The sequence below is a fragment of the Aythya marila genome (assembly GCF_965140915.1).
Source record: "Aythya marila genome assembly, chromosome: Z".
NCBI classification, from domain to species: Eukaryota; Metazoa; Chordata; class Aves; order Anseriformes; family Anatidae; genus Aythya; species Aythya marila.
The window spans coordinates 21453057-21473791 of record NC_139080.1 but is presented as its reverse complement, the minus strand read 5'-3'; the positions used below and the strand labels follow the sequence as shown (position 1 = coordinate 21473791).

General features: G+C 36.7%; 1 protein-coding gene across 2 annotated transcripts in view; it reads right to left on the bottom strand.

Annotated features, from left to right (window-relative positions):
* Nucleotides 1-20735, bottom strand: part of KIF2A (kinesin family member 2A) — a 53351-nt gene that overhangs the window by 17638 nt on the left and 14978 nt on the right. Inside the window, exons 2-9 of one of the 2 annotated variants that reach the window (XM_082782661.1) lie at nt 13942-14036; nt 12521-12640; nt 12049-12103; nt 10514-10579; nt 9780-9880; nt 7418-7513; nt 6715-6769; nt 2619-2781 (exon numbers count right to left, since the gene is read on the bottom strand). In XM_082782661.1, the coding sequence (XP_082638787.1) occupies nt 2619-2781; nt 6715-6769; nt 7418-7513; nt 9780-9880; nt 10514-10579; nt 12049-12103; nt 12521-12640; nt 13942-14036 (751 nt within the window). Of the gene's footprint in view, nt 1-2618; nt 2782-6714; nt 6770-7417; nt 7514-9779; nt 9881-10456; nt 10580-12048; nt 12104-12520; nt 12641-13941; nt 14037-20735 lie in introns of both variants that reach the window. The other variant, XM_082782660.1, reaches the window with a different exon arrangement.

The window sequence follows — 20735 nt, the reverse complement described above, 5'->3', positions numbered from 1 at the left end:
CTGTTTATCACTGTTATTTCATGAAATATCTTGAAAAGCAAAGTGTAACCTAATGGAGGGTTATCTCTGTTAAATAATTACAGCAAGAGTCTCTGCAGCATTCTTCTAATGCTCTCTTTCTAAACTTCCTCCAGATGTTTCCTTTTATTTCACTTTGGAAAAAACACAAAATTACTTACAAAAAGTATACAGGCAAGATCAACCCATTCAGCAGCCAAGGGTTATACAAAATGTAACAGCATCATCATTTAAAAAAAAACAAAAACGAATGCACCAGATGACTTCTGATCAGCCTTAGTCTTTCTTTTTTATTTCCTCCAAGCATATACTTCATTTGTCCTCAACAGGATATTTCCATCTCTCTGTTTGTTCTTTTAAATTTGTAATAAAAATTTCAAGAAGCCTATTTTCCTAAAAAGCATACTCCATTATCTCTGTTGAGTTTGAAATTATGCATTTTGATTTATAAAAAAGTGGTATTTATATTATCTATTTTAAAAGAAGACAAAATACAATCATAACTAGAAACGTTTTCATGAAGTGTTATACAACTCCAAATGTTACCAAGACAAATGCAGTCCAACTTTCCTTCTGCCAGAACCTTCCTTTGCAATCTTGATCTTTTAGATATATAAACTTTGTTTCTCCTTTAAATATTCAAAATGCATGCCCATTCAAACTAGTGTTAAAAGTTTTTTAACACTGAAAAAAGAACAACTTGCAACTCAGTTTTGTGGCTCAAGGACTCAAAATACTTAAAATACAAAATAGGCAAAATTAAACTACTAAAATGGAATATTAAATTTTTTCCTGACAAACTGAAAAATGTTTTCCAGTATACAAATACATTAATTTTATCATACAGAAGAAAACTGGAGTAACTAGTAATACCATTTTTTTGTTCCCCACTGTGGCAGCCTACCATGACACCTATCTTGCTCTTAATTCAGTTATAACAGAAGACCTTGAAGCAAACTATCCTTCAAGTAATAATCAATATTGTGCCATCTGAGGAAGAAGAAAAAACCCTGTACTACTACAAAGGCCAGAGATTGTTTCAGGCTGAGTACAAACATATTTCAATATTTTCTCATATTACCATTAATTTATTATGTAACTAATAAAAACTATCCAGAAGAAACTGAACACTAAAATATGGGAACACTGTATGCCAAAAACACCTTTCACAATTAAACACTATGCCCACAAAGATAAATGAGGACTAACGGGAAAAATGGAGATTAAAGAACTGGTTGTTAAGCAGGAGGAAAACCATTGCAAGAGGCAAACCTCATAAGGCTCTCCCACAGCCCTTCCACGTGACGAAAGAAAAGTCAACGATAGACAAACATTACAGAGAAATCTCCAAGGGAGATTTCCCTTTGCTTCAGTTTACACTAATGAAAGTCTTTTAAACTAACAGGCTAAAGAGATTTGCATTTCACTATCTTTCTTCTCCTAATTTTATCAAGTGCAGGACTCAAATTTTCAAGGCTTTTTAATGAACCTTTTATTATGTATTTTCACTTATCCAATGACAGCATTTCATCCACAATCCACCAGGATATGATGCCAACTTTGACTTCCTAACTGTTGGATTAAAAACTACCATTAGTATATTAAATTAATATATACTCCTTAGGGTTATAGAATGCACTCTCAAAGCATAAGGAGAAGTTAAATCATCAAATTCTATTCTAATATCAATATTCCTCACAAAATGCTTCACAATATTTAGACTGTATACCAATATTATGACCTACCCTATTGTCGTAACTTTGCCTGCTAGTGTATCTAACCCATTCAGTGACAGGTAGAATGCAAATAGCTACTTCTAAACAAGTTTTTGAAGTGTTGTGTATATTATTCTGTGCCAGATGTGGAAGTAAAATGAAAGAATAAAGGAAAAAAGAGATCCAAATACCTTGGAGCTACGTGTGTGTGTGTTTTTGCTGCTGTTGTTTTGTTTGTTTGTTTGTTTTTTAAATCAGAAAGCTATAGCATTTTGAACAAAATAAATTAGCTTCCATGTAGGTCTGCATGACATCACCTAGACTTCTTCCAACAGCTCAGGAATCTCAGCAATATGAAAAACATAGCAATGCTCTTTTTTTGTACTTTTCTCCACCCTCTTCTGATTTGTTTCCAGAAGTTAATTATCTTATATTCAAACAGCAAGGTATTTGGGGCTGGTGCTGCCCTTTTATTCCAAGTTTCCTGAAGACCAAAAGCAATGACTCATGCCCCAGGTGCCATGCACATACTAATTAATAAGAAAATAACACTGAGGCGGATGGAGTAGCAATGAAGTTGTTCAAACATTCACTGGCTGAGAAGGCAGGTAATACACACTGTCTGGCAAGTCTGGGCTTGGAGAAAGACTGAGAACAGGACTGAGGTCAACAGACGTGGAAATGGCGATGACATTGCAGATGAAAATTCAGGATGAGCAGAGTTAAAATATAAGTATACAGACAAAAGAATGGAGGTAGCAACATACATATCTGATAACAGAGAACAGGGGTCAGATCCATGACCCTATTACTGATATGGGAGATAAATGAGAGATAAAATAAAAAAATATTCACAAAAGAAAAAAAAGAAGCATTTACACATACCTGTAAACCATTTCATTAGGAGCCGTGTCATCAAAGGCATAATCAAAACGAAAAGTTTGGTTTTCTAGGTACCTTGTTAAATCCACCTTTTGTTTTGGCTCATGTACCATCACAACATCTTTACTAGGAATTGTTATTACATCAAGGTCTTTCATTAAAGTTTCTATAAAATAAGTGAAATATATATATTTAAATAGCAACACACCATTTTTTACATTTTTTTCACTGTTTACATTCCTGTAACATCTCAGATAACACAGCTCCTCCAAGAAACAACAGTGCAGTAGACTAGGGCTTCTGATACCTAGATAATAATCTGCTAAATTAGAAATTTCATTTTGGTAGTCTATTCATCCTATCCTAGCAATTGCTAGAAATTTAGAAGAAGTGTTACAAAGTTGATTAGATAAAGAAACATCATTAATTATAGCTTGTGATATAGTCTATAATAATAATACTTTTTATGGATTTAAGTTCTTTGCCCAGGTCTTATAAACTCTTTTTACAGATTACTACCATACCCTGTAAGTTTTTACAAGTTCTCTTCTGGAGAAACAGAACACTGCAGTCTACTACTTGTACTGTCCAACATGCTTAGGAGAATCTTCTTGATTGTAAAATTTTGTTTTTATTTTCTGTAAATCTTAATGTTATAGTAATATGTTCACAGCTTCCAAAAATGAATACATTGCTTTCATTCTACTTAGAGATTTCCTTTTGTATATTCCTTCTGGAACCTAAAGTGTAGGTCTTTAATGTAGAATTTCTCTACAGTTAAACACTTGAAAAATTATCTTGTAAGCAGAAAGCTGAAAATGCTAATGATGCTTTCTATCATAGGGAATGAACAAAAGCTATCTAGTTGCAATTTCAATAGTGAGTTCCCAGGTTATAATTACTACAGTGCATTACAATTTACAGCTAGTTGTTGTAGGAGATATGAGTCAGCAAAATACAGAGAACCCAGCGATCCATGATATGCACAAAAATAAAGATCTTTTGTGTGTACAGTCAAGATCAATAATGTGTCCTGCTTGCATTTCTATGTAAAATTTTGTAAGGCATGCAATTCAAGAATTAGATGTGGCTTTACACAATCAGATAGAAATCTTTTCATCAGTTAACAAACTTATCAAACTGTACAATGCTTACCACTTCATGACATAACACACCAACACAATTATGCATTCAATTCACAATATAATCAAAATTTCAACTGCACTGCAATAAAGTAAAATGTAATTATTCTGCAGTAATCACAGAGAAGAAATAAAGAACACTGGTAAAAAGGGATATATGAAGGCTAATTATTTACACAAAAATCTTTTTCAGTTAAAGTAGTCAAATCTATTATTTCTTAAACAACTGTTTGGAATAAGACATTTACCTGCTCCCGGGTAATTATTAGGACAACCCGTATTCCTTGCTGATGAAAACGTGCAATAGTGTTTACGAAACCCACCATACCTATTTCTCAACTGTAAATATACCTCACTGAAATAAAAATTTAAATTATCAACCTGAAGACCTACTTCCTACAAAGTGAATCCACAAAATGATCAGTGCTGGGAATATCCAAAGACTATGGTGATATATATGTGTGTGTGAGAGACTGACACGAATTTGTACACTTGATTTCTATTGAAAAATTTGAGCTCCTTATAGAACTTCAAAATACAAAACATGAAGAGGGAAAGGTAATATTTTTGATGTATTATTGTTGCAATAATAAAGGAAACTTTTTTTATTTTTTCTCTTCAGGGGTTTACAGAATAATATTCTTTTGTGCTTTTCAATTTTAGTCTTTCAATTCTTTTATACTCTTCAATTTTAAAAATGTTGCATGAGAAATGCTGCTTCTTATGAATTCTCAGAAATAAAATACATGTTTTCAGAAGAGTGTATCATAGGACTACTGGATTATCTCTGTGGTTCCTCCCCAATCTAAGAGAGAAGCTTATTTTAAAAAATACAAAATAGCTTTAGTGTCAGCTTCACTTTTACTTAGACGCTCATCTTCGAGGCAACACCTGGTGTGCTGTGCCCAGTTCTGGGCTCCCCAGTACAAGAGAGACATGGAGCTACTGGAGTGAGTCTAGAAGAGGGCTACGAAGATGATGAGAGGACTGGAGCACCTGCTATACGAGGACAGGCTGAGAGAATTGGGCCTGTTTAGCTGGAAAGAGAGAAGACTGAGGGAAGACCTCATCAATCTCTATTAATATCTGGTGTGTCGAGAGGATGGAGCCAGTCTCTTCTCAGTTGTGCTCAGCAACAGGACAAGAGGCAATGGGTACAAAGGTACAAACTGGAGTGCACAAGTTTCTGGCTGAATATGAGGGGGCACTTTACTGAGGGTGACAGAGCACAAGCACAGGTTGCCCAGAGAGGCTGTGGAGTCTCCTTCTCTGGAGATACTTAAAACCTGCCTGGATGCCATGCTGCAAAAAGTGCTCTAGGTGATCCTGCTTGGTGGGTGGGTTGGGCTAGATGATCTTCAGAGGCTCCTTCCAGCCTCGGACATTCTCTGATTTTGTGATTCCAACAAACTCTTCAGAAATAGTTCCTCAGCAGTTTCTAACCACTAATACCTAAGGTCTGCAACTTACTGAGTTTGAAGTACTACTTTTGAATCCCATAAATTAGCCTTAAGACAACTTGATTTCATTTACTATAATTTCACTTTGTCCACCTTCTGTGCAGTTAGAAGGCAATGTTTCTCCCAAAATGTATCAGATTTCCAAGTAAAATTTTATTACAGATAACCTTCAAGGCTAAATCAGAAATTGAACTTCTAACAGATTTGTGCGTTTAATATCCTTATTTTACAGATTGTGAAAAATAATTTAAATTAACCAGCTCTTGAGGTTTTGCATTCCTTTTAGATTATTATATGTATATATTTTAATTTAAAAGTGAAAAAAAATGTAGCAGCAGCAGCTCCAATGTGTACTTTCCTTCCAGTGTGAGCTTTCCTTCCAAAAAGCAGCTCGTTTGTGGAAGGAAAAAAATAATTATATTCTGACATCAATACACTTTCTCTTTCCTGTACAGTTCTCCCATATCCCTCTGGAAATGCTTGCTTCAGATAATCCTTAATGTATAGCTCTGACAGTACAAAAACACTAAATACATCTCATGTAGTTTCATAGCCAGTGTGATACTCTTTGAGTCTTTCAGCTAAACCACATATATACAAAAAGGGAAAGAAATAAATGTCCTTTAAGATAAAAATCAGCTTAAAATGGTGCTGAATTCAGATGGGTTCCAGTCCAGAAACATTTGTAGTTCTCACTTTCCCACTGACAGTGGAGAACATCATGAGAAGACTGGCATTTACTGGAGTTGAAAACCTAAACAATTTGGGGAATATTGTCTCCAGCCTAAGGAGCAGGCAGTAAGTTTGTATATATAATACTCTTATATACAAAGATGTCACTAGGGAATGATTCTAGCAGCTAAAAACAGGTGGTTAGTGTCACTTAATATGCCCCAGGGTATCTTGCCCAATCCTTAGATGCAATTACAGATGAGTCTCCCATTTGTCTGTAACCCACAAGCCCTATGAGGATGCCTTAGATACTCCTGGGTGCCTGAAGTGTCATAGGACACCAACATGTAGGTACCACCTGAATTGTTCTAAACATCTTATTCAGGTCCACTTGAAAATATAAAAAAAATACATGTATAAAAAATGTGTATAAAAGCTTTCATTGGGTAGCTCACTGATCAGGAGATTACTTAAAGGATAGTTTAAAAAAATGGTGATTCTACCACTGTAAGATTACTCAAGAAATTATAGCAGAATTGATGTTTAAAACAACTAAATACACCCTAGATTACCTTGGAAGAAATTTGCAGTCTCTGTGCCTCTACTCCCAATCCACAAAATTGTGACAGTTTAAACTACTTTTCTCCCTGACTTTATCCAGGTTATGATAAATCTATAAATTGTTTGGGTCCCTCACATACATTGGCTAATACTAGTGGAGTTTCACCTTTGATCAGTATTTCTAGATCTCTTCAGTATGAATAATATGACTGTCGGAGGCAGCTTTTCAGAAAGAGCATTCTGCAAAATATTACATGGTCGTACCTTTTTTATTGAGTGGTCGTTTTCGTACACAAACACATATCCTGTGCTCATCAATCTGCAAAGGAAAAAATCTTTCAGTAAACGATATTTCAGTTCCAGTTATAGGATATGTTACCTCTGTTTTTGAATTAATTAACCAATCATATAAAGTAAGAGAAATTTCCAATACATTGAGTCATCTCAATGAGCAAAAGCCCATTGAATCTGCACAATAACCAAAAAACTGAAAGTCAGCCATACATTAAGGATAAAAAAACTGTGTAGATAGTGACTGGGTTCTGTAAAGTATTAGATACAACTTATAACACAGCAAGCAAACCCAGCTGTAACAGGGTGGATATCTTATTAATGGAAATTGTTAGGGTCTCACATTTCCACAGACATCTGATAAAGTCATTTAAGAATTCCCCTCACTTCTCTGAAAATCCAAGACCCTCACCACCTTGAAAAATCAAATATTCATCTTTACACCCCACAAGGTTTTTCAAAGAAACCCAAGTGTTTTGTGTGCACATCACTTAGCATCCCAGGAAAATGCAGAAAAAATAAATCCATGCTATAAAGAACACTAATACATATTAAGCAACTTATTTTTCATGATTACAGACAGAAGTATATTCATACATTGGAAAAAAAAAATTAAAAACCCATATTAAAAATACAAAGGGATAAAAAAAATTTCCACGTTGCCTAGGATACTTACAGGATCTGCAGTTGTCAATGGTCTGTAATCCAAACTTCCCCTGAAATCTCTTATCATACACATAATTTCATAATTTGGGTTTGTAGCATCAACATCCTAGAGAAGCAAGCAACAGAATTTCTTACATTATTTTCCTGAAATGGGCTGATTTACATTAGTTCTGAATTCACTCATAAAGAAAAATACATATTAACTGATGTTCTGATGTAGGTAATTTACTGATCAGAAAGGAAATTATATGGTCATTATATGACATTTATTTAATATTTTTGGTTGTCAAAAACACTTTTTTAATTCAGGACTCACTACGAGCCTACTCAAAGAAGAGAAATGACTCCCACTTTTGTCAGAATCAGCACATTAAAGAAACACTACCAAACAACTTCACAACAGGCAGTACATGCAGTCAACGCCTCTTAATCTGAGATAACACTGTCCAACAAACAAATGGATAGACAACTATAAAAGTGTAAAATAGGCTGCAGAGGACAGTGCAGGTATCCCACCTGCTCTACATGAGATGGATAAAGGAGGATGATCCTACCAGTGGTCCTGAGTTAACTTCTACAACGACTTAAATGCACTGGAAACTCTTAGAATAATAGAATTATGGTTGGAGAAGACCTCTACAGTTATCAAGTCCAACTGTCTTCCAACACTCCAAGAGGCCCCAGAAAGAGAAGCAATCCCAAAGATACACAATATGCTACGCTACATCCAGGCTCACAAACCCTCCTACCCCTAAACCTGGAACCACAAGTACAGCAGCAAAAGGACATGTGAGAGCTCATGCATGGAACCTGTCTAAGCCTTGCTAAGTCAGAGGTGTAGAGCTGGGCAGGCTACAGAATTACTCAAACATCTTTTCCTAAAATAGCATTTTTTGCAGTTTGGCGAAATCCTATTGATGCCATACACAGCCAGCTCTGGTCCTCAGACCTTACTGAGCTTTGCATGGCTCCCCACAAATAAACTAAAGCTCCTCCTGGACCACAGCAGATTGTGGAAGCAGCACAGGCACTTCCAGAAAGCAATGCACTGTGGTTAACGAGCTGAAACTGAACCACCAGATGTCTGTGCGTCTGTGACAGAGTTGATTCCCATCTCAGATAAACCTGTGACGTGGTAATCAGAAGTTGACTATACTTTTATATTCTCCACCCTGACTACTTAAAACTGCTTACAGTAAGTCCACACAAAATGTATTACTCCTGAAATGTTTCCTTCTAAAATTCAGCAAGAAGTACTGTTTATTATGGAAAAAGTATTTGCTTAATGTTATTCAAATTCTATTTAAAGGTCTTGCCCACTAGAAGACAGTGATTTTTTGCCCACTAGCAAACAGTGCTGTATTTCACAACAGAACACGCAAAGCACCAGAAAGCACAGATACAGAGAGGTCATCAAGGCAACCACAACTTTCTCATACAGAAGTTTAAGACTTAGGTGCAAAGGCAGTATTCACAAAAGTGAGATAAAATGAATATTTTAGGTGTAGCACCATGTCAAAGAGTTTTATGATATAAACCAAAAATTAATTGTTCCTCACACATAAAGACATAGCAGTATTTTTCATTTGTTTAAGTGGATGAAAATTAGAGAATGTGAATTCAATATAGGTCATTCTAGGTCAGCTTAGAAACATCATTAAAGCATGAAGTAAATTTAAACTGTCTGAATTATTTACTAAGTGGTGGTACTTCTCATGCCAGTAGCAGATTGGTAGCATCTCTTTAGAGAGATTAACCCATAAGCATAAGCCTGCCAACAAGATTACACTACTAGTTTTGCTAAAGCTTTTACACTACTGTGACAGAAAGTCATTTAATATTTAGAGATTTTTCTCACAGGATTAGCAACTTTCACACAAATTTCTAACAGCTCACTGCCAACCTGCCTGCACAATACAAAGCTAAACTATAAATCCCTAGACAGGTTTAAAGAAAAATAAATAAACAAACACTGTTCAAATCTGAGCCTTAAACACATCTCCTACAAAGCATCAAAGATCATAAGGAACAATTTACCATAATATTGAAATATCTTCCATAGAATAAAAGCCTTATCTAAAAGCCAAAGCCTTGATTATTTTTATCAACATATTTTCCCTAAAAAACAGCTATCATCAGCACTTGATTTTGAAATAACATATGGAAAGATAAGTAATTGTAAGCAATTGTTTGTGTAGGAAGAAAAAGAGGGGGAAAACTGTATATATAGCTATGAGACCAATGCAGCTATGCAACAAAATGACTTATCAAACTTTTATGCAGGATGAAAACATTTTAATTTCAACACTATTACAGTTCATAAAAATTACTGAAAAATGAAAAAAAGCACCATCTAAACTAAAAATACTAACCTGCGCTCTTTTTTCTCTAAGTTCCTGTTGTTGTAACCTTCTTTTTTCACGTTTCTCTTGCAATTTTTCAACCTCTTTTACACAATTAGATTTTCTACGTGCTTAGAGAAAACGATATAATTTAAAATATTTTCAGTGTGTTGCATGGATTTAGTATTTACACTACAATTATATTAATTAATCAATATTTAGAATGCATTTATTTATATCAACTGTCTTTTCAAGGAAATCAGGGTTACTACAAAATAAGTATAAAAATTTAATTTCTAAAATTCATTGAATAAATAAATTAAAAATATGGGAATGGGACAATAACTACACAACCAAAAATACAAGGACAATGACCCTCAAAAAACATTTGGATAGATACATTTGGACAGGTACATGTGATCTCTTGGTTCATATTAAAAGCAAGTCCAGGCACATTAAAAAAAAAAATAAAAAATCACACATTCATGATTGAAAAATAGATAAAGAAAAATCAAATTCCAAGCACTAGCACAACTATGACAAAAATGAACATTTGTTTAGCCACAGGGCTCTGAAGAAACTTTGTAAGGAAGCCTACAGACAACTGCATATATAGATCCCTTGTCATTTATGGACAACAACATAATCCAAGAGAATGTACATGTAATGCCCAGAATGAAAGAATCCTTGATACACTGTTTACATACAAGGGGGTCCAAATTCCTTTTTTGCAGCTTGAACTGGAGATATATCTGAAACACTACCGTTCTGTTGCGAGGAGGAAGACTGCTCAGGAAGCTGAGTGGGCCGTGCACGTGCAGAACCAACCACTGCAGAAGAAAAGCACAAAGTTGATCTAGATGTGAAAGAATAACATTTCTACCAACTTCTGAAATGTTTTAGTATGACAAGATAAAACAAGGCCTCTTTTGAGACGCATTAATTTAGTGAGTGCAGAGGATAGTCATATGTATGGAAAATCTATTATTAAAGACATTTGGTATGCAGCCTTTTTTATCCTAATGTTATATATCAACGCAAGATAATTATGAAGTACTAATGCTGCCTGTGCATACTTTTAAATACTCTACTACACAATTAGTATAGCTTATTATGTACACAGAATGAAGAATGTATTTGTAGATACACAGTCCTTCAATGCTGTAATTTTATTTATATTGTGATTATACCAAAAACCAAGCAAGAAAATGGCCCTGCTGTTTCACATTCTCTACAAATTAAAAAATAGTTCCACCCCATCAAACAATATCTGGGAGGACTAGAGGGAAACAAATGAAATGCAGCCAAGTGCAGCTCAAACTACAAGTGGAAGAAACAAACCTTTTTGAGACCACATTGAAAGTGATATGGATGCAATCAACATGTCTGCCTACATTTATGCACTTATTCCATATGTGATAGAGATGCCAATTTCTAAAGATGCAGATATCTGTTCCCAGTGAATGTAGTAAGCATGCAAGCCTCTCTGGCAGAGCTGAATATCATAAGTTGTTATTCAAAGAGTTGCTTCAAGCACCTCTGCTTCAGCTGGCCAGTTTCTTGCAAGTTCTACTAATAAGCTCTGCCAGAAAAGCATGAAAGTGAAGGTAACAGCTTTGATTAATAACATAGAGATGACATTCCAAAGTTAGTTATGTTCAACACAGGTTAGAAAGTTAAAACAACAAGCAGTAACTATTCCTTTCCATATTACAGATGCATTACATCTGCAGTCATCTAATACTTACTTCATTTCACCTACTATTCAGTGTCATTTTTATGGTTTTTATAGATTTTTCACTATTAACTGTAAAGAAATAACTTGTAGGTTTAAAGTGTTCTTAGAATTCTTAGAATTAATGTTTACACACAGACTGTTAGAAAACTAAGCCAAAAAATTGAAAGTGTAAGAATTTTATGTGCAATACATATAATATATCGAAACACTCCATTAGGCTGAAGTAAATTGAGGATGTTTTAATTTGTAAAAGTCCACACATAATTTATAATGATTTATAATAGCATAATTAATTAACTTCAAATTGTTGCACCTTCAGTTCATTCAGCTTAACTTTCCTGGTGTTATACTGCTTAAACTTGCACATAAATATTATTCATACATACCCATTCCTAAATACACATACAAGTAATTCTAGGAATGATGTGCCATGTCTTCTACATGTCACATGTATACATACTGAATTAGAAAAGCCGAACTATTAAAGAATTTTAGATGAGCAGGAAGTCAAAATGTTTCCATATTTTTTCCTTCCTTGAAATGGTCAGATGTAACAATTACCTCTATTATCTCTGGTAGGAGTATCATTCTTAATAGGTGCCACAGTTCGTCGACTCTACGAAGAAAGAAATCTGTTATTTGATCACCTGTCTATTGAAAACATAAATTACAGCCTCACCACTTCCTCTGACATAACATCAGTAACACAGAGAGGTGGTAATTACAAAATCCCACCCCGAAGAGCCTAGGGCGAAGACTACTTGAACTATACGTACTGATTCAAAACTACCTCCTTTTCTATGTTTTTACTTGAGCTATACCTAGCTATATAAACATTAGTCTAGTCATCTACCTCCCTGCCAAACCTTTTCTTAGAAAATTTTCAGAAACCCCCCCATTCACCACAGGAATAAAAGGAACGTATTCAACAAGTAGTTCCACAGACAAAAGTAAGAATTAAAAATTCAAGCATGACAATATGTATAGAAGTTCTGTAAGTTTATTATGAACATACTGCACAGGTGTTACCAACCTTCACAATTTTGTTTACTTTGGCTGATGGAGTAGGTGGTGGTGGTGTCTCTGGGCTAGGTTCAATATCTTCATCAGGTGCAAGATCTGGATTAAGTGAAAATATGCTCTCCAAGTCAATCTGTTTAAAAGAATATAAAGCAAATTTGTGAGTCTAAGAACAAATTCAACCTCTCAATTTCTGTTGTTACACTTGAGAATAAACAATAAATAAATTTATTGTTTTTACCAGACAACTATTTAATTCTGTAACCTGAGCTATCTCATTCTGTGTTCACTAAAACATCTTAAGCATTTGTTATTGTCTTACTTGAAACACACACCCTTCAGAAAATAGATGAATTACAAATGACCAACAGATATTGGTAATTCTGTAGAGTGATTAAATCAAAACAGAAATAGCTAGTATTAATGCAAAAAAAATAAAAATAAAAAAATTACTGCAGATAATGAAAGACATTCCATAACATAAAAAGGAGATCTCAGTTATCTGAAATTTACCAGACAGTGCAAAAGGAACAGACAAATTACAGTGAGCAAAAAAGTAAAAACAAAATTGAATCTATATTAAATATATTACCCTGTTTTTTTCTTCTAAGTTCTCTTTCAAAATGCCATTATCTGAGGAGGCGATGAGATCTAAAAACTAGGAAGGTTCAGATCTATTGAAACTTGGCTTCTTAAAGATCTTAAATAGTTTGGTTTCTAAACTGCCACCTCCCTTGGCTGGACCTTTCAAAGATATCATTAGTGTATGGATTCTTTATGTCTAGAGGGTTGAGCTCCATGGATGAGATCACCAGGACATGTTCATATTTTTTTTTCTTTTTCCTATGTTTTAATATAACTCGTTAGGTGTAATGCTGAGATGTTTCTCAAAATCTCAGCTTGAATAGGCTAGCTTGGTCCAAAAATCTGAGTAAAAAGGGATAGCAAAACATAACTGAGACACACAGAAAGATAGTTAAAGCAAGCAAGCCTAGAAAATTAATGCCAAAAAAAAAAAGGTAAATAAACAAACTAGAGTCCAATTCCTCATTAAGACAGGCACAAAAGAATTTCTAATCTAGCTCTCCCACCGGTTTCCTGCCTGAGTTGCAAGTCTTTCTCCCTCTCAAAAATTTGATTTTTCTACTTGTAAAGAGGGGATAGAAAGCTCAGCCTTTGTAATCCAGTTCAAAATCAACAGATGAAAAGCACTATTTAAAAGCTATGACACAGAGCTCAGGAAGCGAAATCTGACACAACAGATAACAAGATTTTCACAACAGCTCCCATTCGAAACAGTCTGTAACCAAAGAATCATTAAGTAAATTAATATTTATATCTTCTTTTCATTTATACAGTGCAAATTTCTAAGTAACACTCATGTAGTCTATACATTATTTAAAAAGAGAAAGGTTCTAAAATAGTTAAGTTTACCTCTTTGCCTTTAGTGTCTCCATTTTCAATCCATTCAACAGTTACGCTTTCATTATCTTCATTTAGGGATGTCACCATAGCTTGATGAATTCGTCCTGGAAAGGAAACACAAACAATCATTTATTAACAGGTGAAAAAAAAAATCTCAGAAGCTATTTGAATACATGTGTGCAGAGGACGGCAGGAAGAAGATGGTTAAAAAAGAAAGGAAAATAAATAAAAGAAGGTTCTTGGCCACATTCTATAAACTGGCTTAGATGTGAACCACTAGCAGAGGTTCTACTGGGACCCAGTGAAAAAATTCAAGAAATATAAAACAGTGGTAAGTAAGCAAAATACCATGTGAAGGCCACACCACTTAAAATCTTTTTCCTGTAAAAAGTTTCAGTAACATTTCAATATAATGGAAATGTTTCCCACCCCATGGGTGGGAAAGTTTACTGTGGTATATGTGGTATGCTCCACACAGGCTTTTTTGTATTCTTTCTAGGCTGATACAACATTAAGTGTCCCAAGACTGAAGTAAAGCACCCTGACATAGTATTCTGATATCCATTCCTTATGGACATTCAATCAGTTTGTATTTCAGCTAAAATTAAGCTGTCTGTAAGAACAATACAAATCCTCATTTTATAAACAACTGCTACAGTGCCATGCTATGATTTTTCACGTGAAAGATCTCAAGCCAATAAGCCCCTATAAAGACAAATAAAACCAGTAAACTTCTAGTAGGAATACAGATTTTCCTTTTAAATAATATATTGCACTTTTCTTTATATCCCCTATCACACTTTATCATATTTCCTATGTATGGTAGCAAGGAGTGGTTGGAAGAGCAGAGCAGCCATGCACTGACACAAAAGGATCAAGATCCATGTGTCACATTGATTTCACACCCATGCTTTGCCCTAAGTACACCAAGAACTCAGCTTTCTAAGCAATACAAGTCCAATGTAATTGCTCTTCAGATACTCTTTAATGAGCCATAGCACAAACAAGCAATCCCTAACTCTGTTGTGTATGAGCGGCAAACATAGATGATACAGTAAGAACCTTATCATACAAAAAGTTACTCCCCAAGTATATATATACACGGCAGAAACCTTCTCCCACAGAACCAACTCATATGCAACTCCTCTTCCACCATCCTGCCTGCCTGTCACACCAGAATACTGTTTTAATTGACCTCATGTTTGTATCCATCCACGAGCCAACCTCCACATAACCAAGAACCACGTACTGCTCCCAAAACATAACCTGACCATACTGGAACAGACAGTTCATGCATAAATTGATTCCATTGGTCAACAGTTTAACTATGAAAATGCCTTGATCCTTCTCTGTATGTCATTTCATAGGTCTCCTCCACATTGCATCTTTTAGAGACACTGACTATTGATGTCCGATGAACAGATGTGCTGTTTACTGGGTAAAAAGTGTCTAGAACGCCGGCCACAAAAAGTTGTTGTGAATGGAGTTAAATCTGATTGGTGACCAGACATAAGTTGTGTTCCTCTGGGGTCAGGACTGGGGACAATACTGTTGATCAGCCTTCTTGATAAGAGGGTCAAGTGCACCCTCACTGAGTTTGCCCATGACACCAGCTTGGGCAGGACTGTTGATCTGGTTGAGGCTAGGAAGGACCTGCAGAGGGATCTCGATAGGCCAGATCGATGGGCCGTGTAAAGCTGTATGGCATTCAACAGGGCCAAATGCTGGGTACAACACTAGGGGCACAACAACCCCTTGCAGTTGTACAGGTTTGGAGAACAGTGGCATCGCCCAGGGAGTCACCATCCCTGGAAGCACTTGAGATATGTAGGATGTGGCACTTCGTGACATGGCTTTGTGGTTGACTTGGCAGTGTTAGGTTGGACTCTGCGCATCCAGCTCCCTGACAGGAGTGGCCACTGAACAGCAGGGGCCTGACAAGCACCAGGGCGGCAGCCTCCAAACCCATCCACCAACAGGCAGGCCGAGGGTCCTCAAGGCCTGCTGCTCCTTCTGCCAGGAGAGCCCTGGCCTTGCAGGCTCCCCCCCGCTGCCTCCATACCCAAATTTCATCTGGCCCAGCAGCAGCACTGGCCCAGAGGAAGTTCCTCTCCTTCCCATAGCCAGGCTCATCCCTCAGCAGCTCTCCACAAGAACCACCCCCTGGAACGACAAGCAGAACTGCACTGCCAAGCAGCTGCACAGTCTCCGTGTTTGCAGATACTCCAAAGCCATCTCAGTACGGTCCTGGGACACCTGTTCTGGGTCAGCCTGCTTGAGCAGGAGAGTGGGACAACAAGACCTCCAGAGGACCCTTCCAACCTCAACCATTCTGTGGCTTTTTCGTTATTTTATGTTCCAACACACCAACAAAACTACCTCTGACTTCTGAAAGCAGGTACCAGTGTTGATCACAATCATTTCATATAAAGTCAGACATTTCATCAACCTCTCCCCACGAGCTAATACTTTCCCCGACAGCCACGTACCTCCTTCCACCTGGGCTTCAGCTGAGCTGGAGCACTGGCCGCTGTGGCTCTTTTAGTGATGCAGGCGTCAGCCATCCAAGCACAAATGGAACCCTTTCAGTTATCACAACGGCACTCCATGGAGCTCTCTGAGACACCTGGGCACAGAGACAAGTGGGCCCACTGAGCCCTCTGCTTCCTTCCCCATCCAGCTATGCCCACCCACGGGCCTGCCTTTCGGGTGAGCCTTACTTTATTTCAGAGACATGTAGACAAGGCAGTAAGGGGTGTGCTTTAGCAGCGGGACTCAATAGGACAAGTTGATCATTGGATTTGATGATTTTCAAGGTCTTTTCCAACTGTGATGATTCTATGATTCTGTGATTTGTTTCTCCTTTCCTACAACTCAGAGAATCCACCCAGTTTCTCCTCCACCCATTGTTTCAAACTTCTCTTTTAACCACTTCAGTCACAATTTGGTAGTTTTCCAAAGTTAATGTTTTTATATACTCCAAGCCTCTTAGGGCCTGCTGAGAGAGAGAAAGGAAGATAAAGCTTAACTCGTATCCAATTTTTCTCACCTAACAGCACAAGTAATAGATGGGTATTTTTAGCAATTCTTTTACCGTACAGGCTGCCTAATCTTTCACACCGAGTTAAATCTAAGACAAAAGGCAGGGAACAAGTGTCCAGGAAGGTACCAGCAAATCTTTGCAGTCTAATGTAGCATTCAGAGGGGCAAACTAACTAAAACTCAGCCAAAATCAAAGCAAATGCAGGGACTCATGTAGCAGCTGGCGCCCCAGGCAGTGGTGCTTTCACATCTGCAGCACTTACCTCGCAATGGACATTACATTACAAAACCATTTCTAAACTCTGCACTCGTCCTTGCTCCAAGCATAATCATAAGATTCAATTATCTACTAAAAAAAGTTGAGTAGTATTTTACTTATTTAAACACAAACAAACAAGAAACTTTCCCCTTTCTTTAGTTCCTTTCCTCTAGCATTTGCTAGTTTTTATTTCTCTGAGCCGTATTTTTTCCTCTGTATATGCTGCCATTAGTGCTTCTTCAGCAGCACTCTCTTGCATTTTCCATTGCTCCCACACACCACTGAAGGCGAGGTCTGGATCCTCACTTTTGGTACCCACAGCAACAGTGTTGATGCTGAGCTGCTCACAGAGGGCAAGAAAAAGGTGACGAACACTGCTAATGTTACCACTGCGCTCACTCACACCCGACATGCATGAAGAGCATAGTTGTCATCTTTCTCCGTGGGCATCAACCTGGATTTGGAAAAATGAAGGAGATGCAGGGGTAGAAAACACAGCCATACCCTTCTCACCACGTGCAGACCTTCCTCTTTTCCTCTGCACCCAAACAATGTTGCACAAGCATGTCCTGCCCTTGGGACTATGCCCTAATTCTGCTGGTGATTATGAAGCTGGCTCACTCAGCAGGGCATTCCTGCACTTCACTTCTTTGGATAAACATTTTTGTGCAAATTTTCTTTGTGTGTGGTGCTCAGTACACCTCTCCATTACTTCTTCCGCTGCTAATAACCTACAGTGACTTAATTTTGTGCAAGAAAAAGTTCCTCCATTGTGGAACTGTTTTAATTAGTTCTCTGATTTGTTAGCAAACTAGGAATACAGCCCACTTTTTTTCCTGTAGCGGTGCCACTTCATCCATTGCTACAAACAACATGCTGGGACTGCAAGGACACAAAAAAACCTCTTCGGCACTACAGGAACTGGCAGACTCATCAAGCGTACGGTGATAAAATTTTCTGCTACAGTCTTAAGGCCTGGCCCGGCTGTCAATGTGGAATCAAAGGAAAACTTATATATTAAAAATGTAACTTCAGAGAAAAATAATCTATAGAACGTTATAATAACTGTTAACATGTCACCAAATTCTATAAATTTTGAAGAAAACCGCTGTTCACATCTGAAACTCATGACACTATATGAGTCACCAAGCCATCCTAAGTCACACTACCTGTTCCTTTGTTCTACTGTTTTTGCCACAGAATAAATAATAATTAAAAAAAGGTTTAAACTTTGTCATAACAAGTGAAAGGAGATCAAAGCAGGCTGGTGAATGAATAGAAAATACTGAATCCTCTCACAAACACAGTAAGCCAGCATGCCATAACAAAAGAATCACAATAAGTCTTCCATCTCTATGCCAGACTTCATCTGCTCCCTGGCCAAGAAAGTCAGGATTGAATTAAAAAAAAAAAAAAATTAAAAAAACATTAACAAACTTTATGTCCAACCTCCAAATATTCTCAGCTTAAATAGAAAACATACATACTATGTTTAAACTGGCAACGTACCCATGCAATTTGTTCCTCAAAATTCTTAATATGTTATTAAAAGTTTACATGTTGTTGAACTGCCAGAAAGCACATTTACATCTTTACAATTGCCTCTTGCTCTCGCAAACAGTATTCCATTATATTTTTCTAGTACACAGCTGAATACAGCAGCTGTGAAACTCAGGAATGCCAGCAACCAATTAGGCTGGCATAAACCTCGTCTAGCATATAAAGCAAGACCAAGCTGCAAATGCTAAAAGCATAAGAGCCAAATCAATCTGCAGTGGCTGAAGGCAACATCCTTCATTTCTGGTGTGTTTTCTGGAGCTTATATGAAAATCTGAAATGTAAACGTGTTCACGTAAACACGGATGTGCATGAAACTAAAAAGAGCAAGTGATTACAAAATGACTATCTTCACACACATTTCAAAAACAAAAGAAGGAAGTCCAGCCATAAAGGTGATGCACTGACTCTTCACATTTACAGTTCCTCTCCTTACATTATTAGAATTTACATCACAGGAAAAACATTTTTTGTTGTTGTTTTTGTTTTTATGTGAAGTAGTTACATTGCTTTAGAACTAAAAGCTGATTAAAGAGTTATTTGAACGTGGCATTATTTCTGTGAATGAATTCTGTCAGATAGTGCAGAGTTTATCTTCTACAAACTAGAGCATGCAGAAAACAATGCTGCAAGTAAACGACAATGCAAATGTACGTGAAGCCACCTGAAATACACTTATGTTATAATATGCTCCCCTTTATTAATACAAGTGAACAACATCAACTCTTACAACTCCTAGTCATCTTATGAAAATTTTAAAAACAGAAGAAATAAAGCAAATGAGCACAAATTTCTGCAGAAAAAGCAGATAAAACGCCTGTAATGTAAGAACTACTGATGCAGAAAAAACATTTAGGAAGAAGCAGCAAAAGCAAATAAGCAGGGTAAATCAAACATGTTAATCTATCCTCACCCTAGTTAGCAGTGCCAGCTGGTAGAAAATCCCAAGAGGTACTTACATCTTTACCTATGAGAAAAATCAATGTTTTCTACCTGCAAAACTTGAAAATCCTACAACTCTGAAGTAGTGACTGATTTCAATACTAAATCCATAGCCTTTTCATATTTCTGTTACTTTTCAGAAATTTAAGTTACCAGATGTAAATATGAGTTTGTGTTTCTGGAATTACAGCCTTGGCTAAAGCGTTGGCTGACATGTGACCCAAACCACTCCATTCTCTCAAGTGACTCAAGAAATAAGGCTGGTGAAAGACCACAGCCTTCCCCACCCTTCCAAATAATTAGGGTGTACTAAAATGGCCTAAAATGACATTGCGTTTGTACTTCTTATGCAAAGGTTTTGTGAAGTCTTAGAAACCTTCGAGACCTAATAGTTAAAACCTCACACATGGAGATTCAACACATAATGTTACCTCACCTACAGACACCTGGACATAGGCATAGAACAGAGACATATTTCACCTTCACCCTCTGCCAATTGATATTCTTTTGGAAAGAATACAAATGATAAGTTTTATATTAAAAAAAATGTTTATGTACGTTTAGACATGAAGTTGTGAATCAGGAAGCAGTGCATACCAGAATGAAAGTGGTCCGAAACATTTTACCCATGCTATGGGCTGCAATACACAGGGTTTTGATGGAAGAATCTTGGTGCTCTTACAGAGCTCCAAGAGCAAAAAAAAAACTAATGCTTTATCCACCAAACAACATCTATAGCAAACATCCAAGGAAAAATCCCAAGGAAGAAGACAATCCCAGTGTAGATGTCCACAGCGATGTTAACTGTGACTATGTTCCCATTCACTTCATCAGCGCTTACAACTTCTCTCCCTGCACTGGATGGACAGTTCTTCTGTTAATTCCCCAGGGAAAAACCGGCAGTAATTGACAGATGTTTCTTTCTCCACATCACTAAGCATGCTTGATTTTATTTTGTTTCAAAGTCTCATTTATCCACATACAAGCAGCCCTGGTATAATGA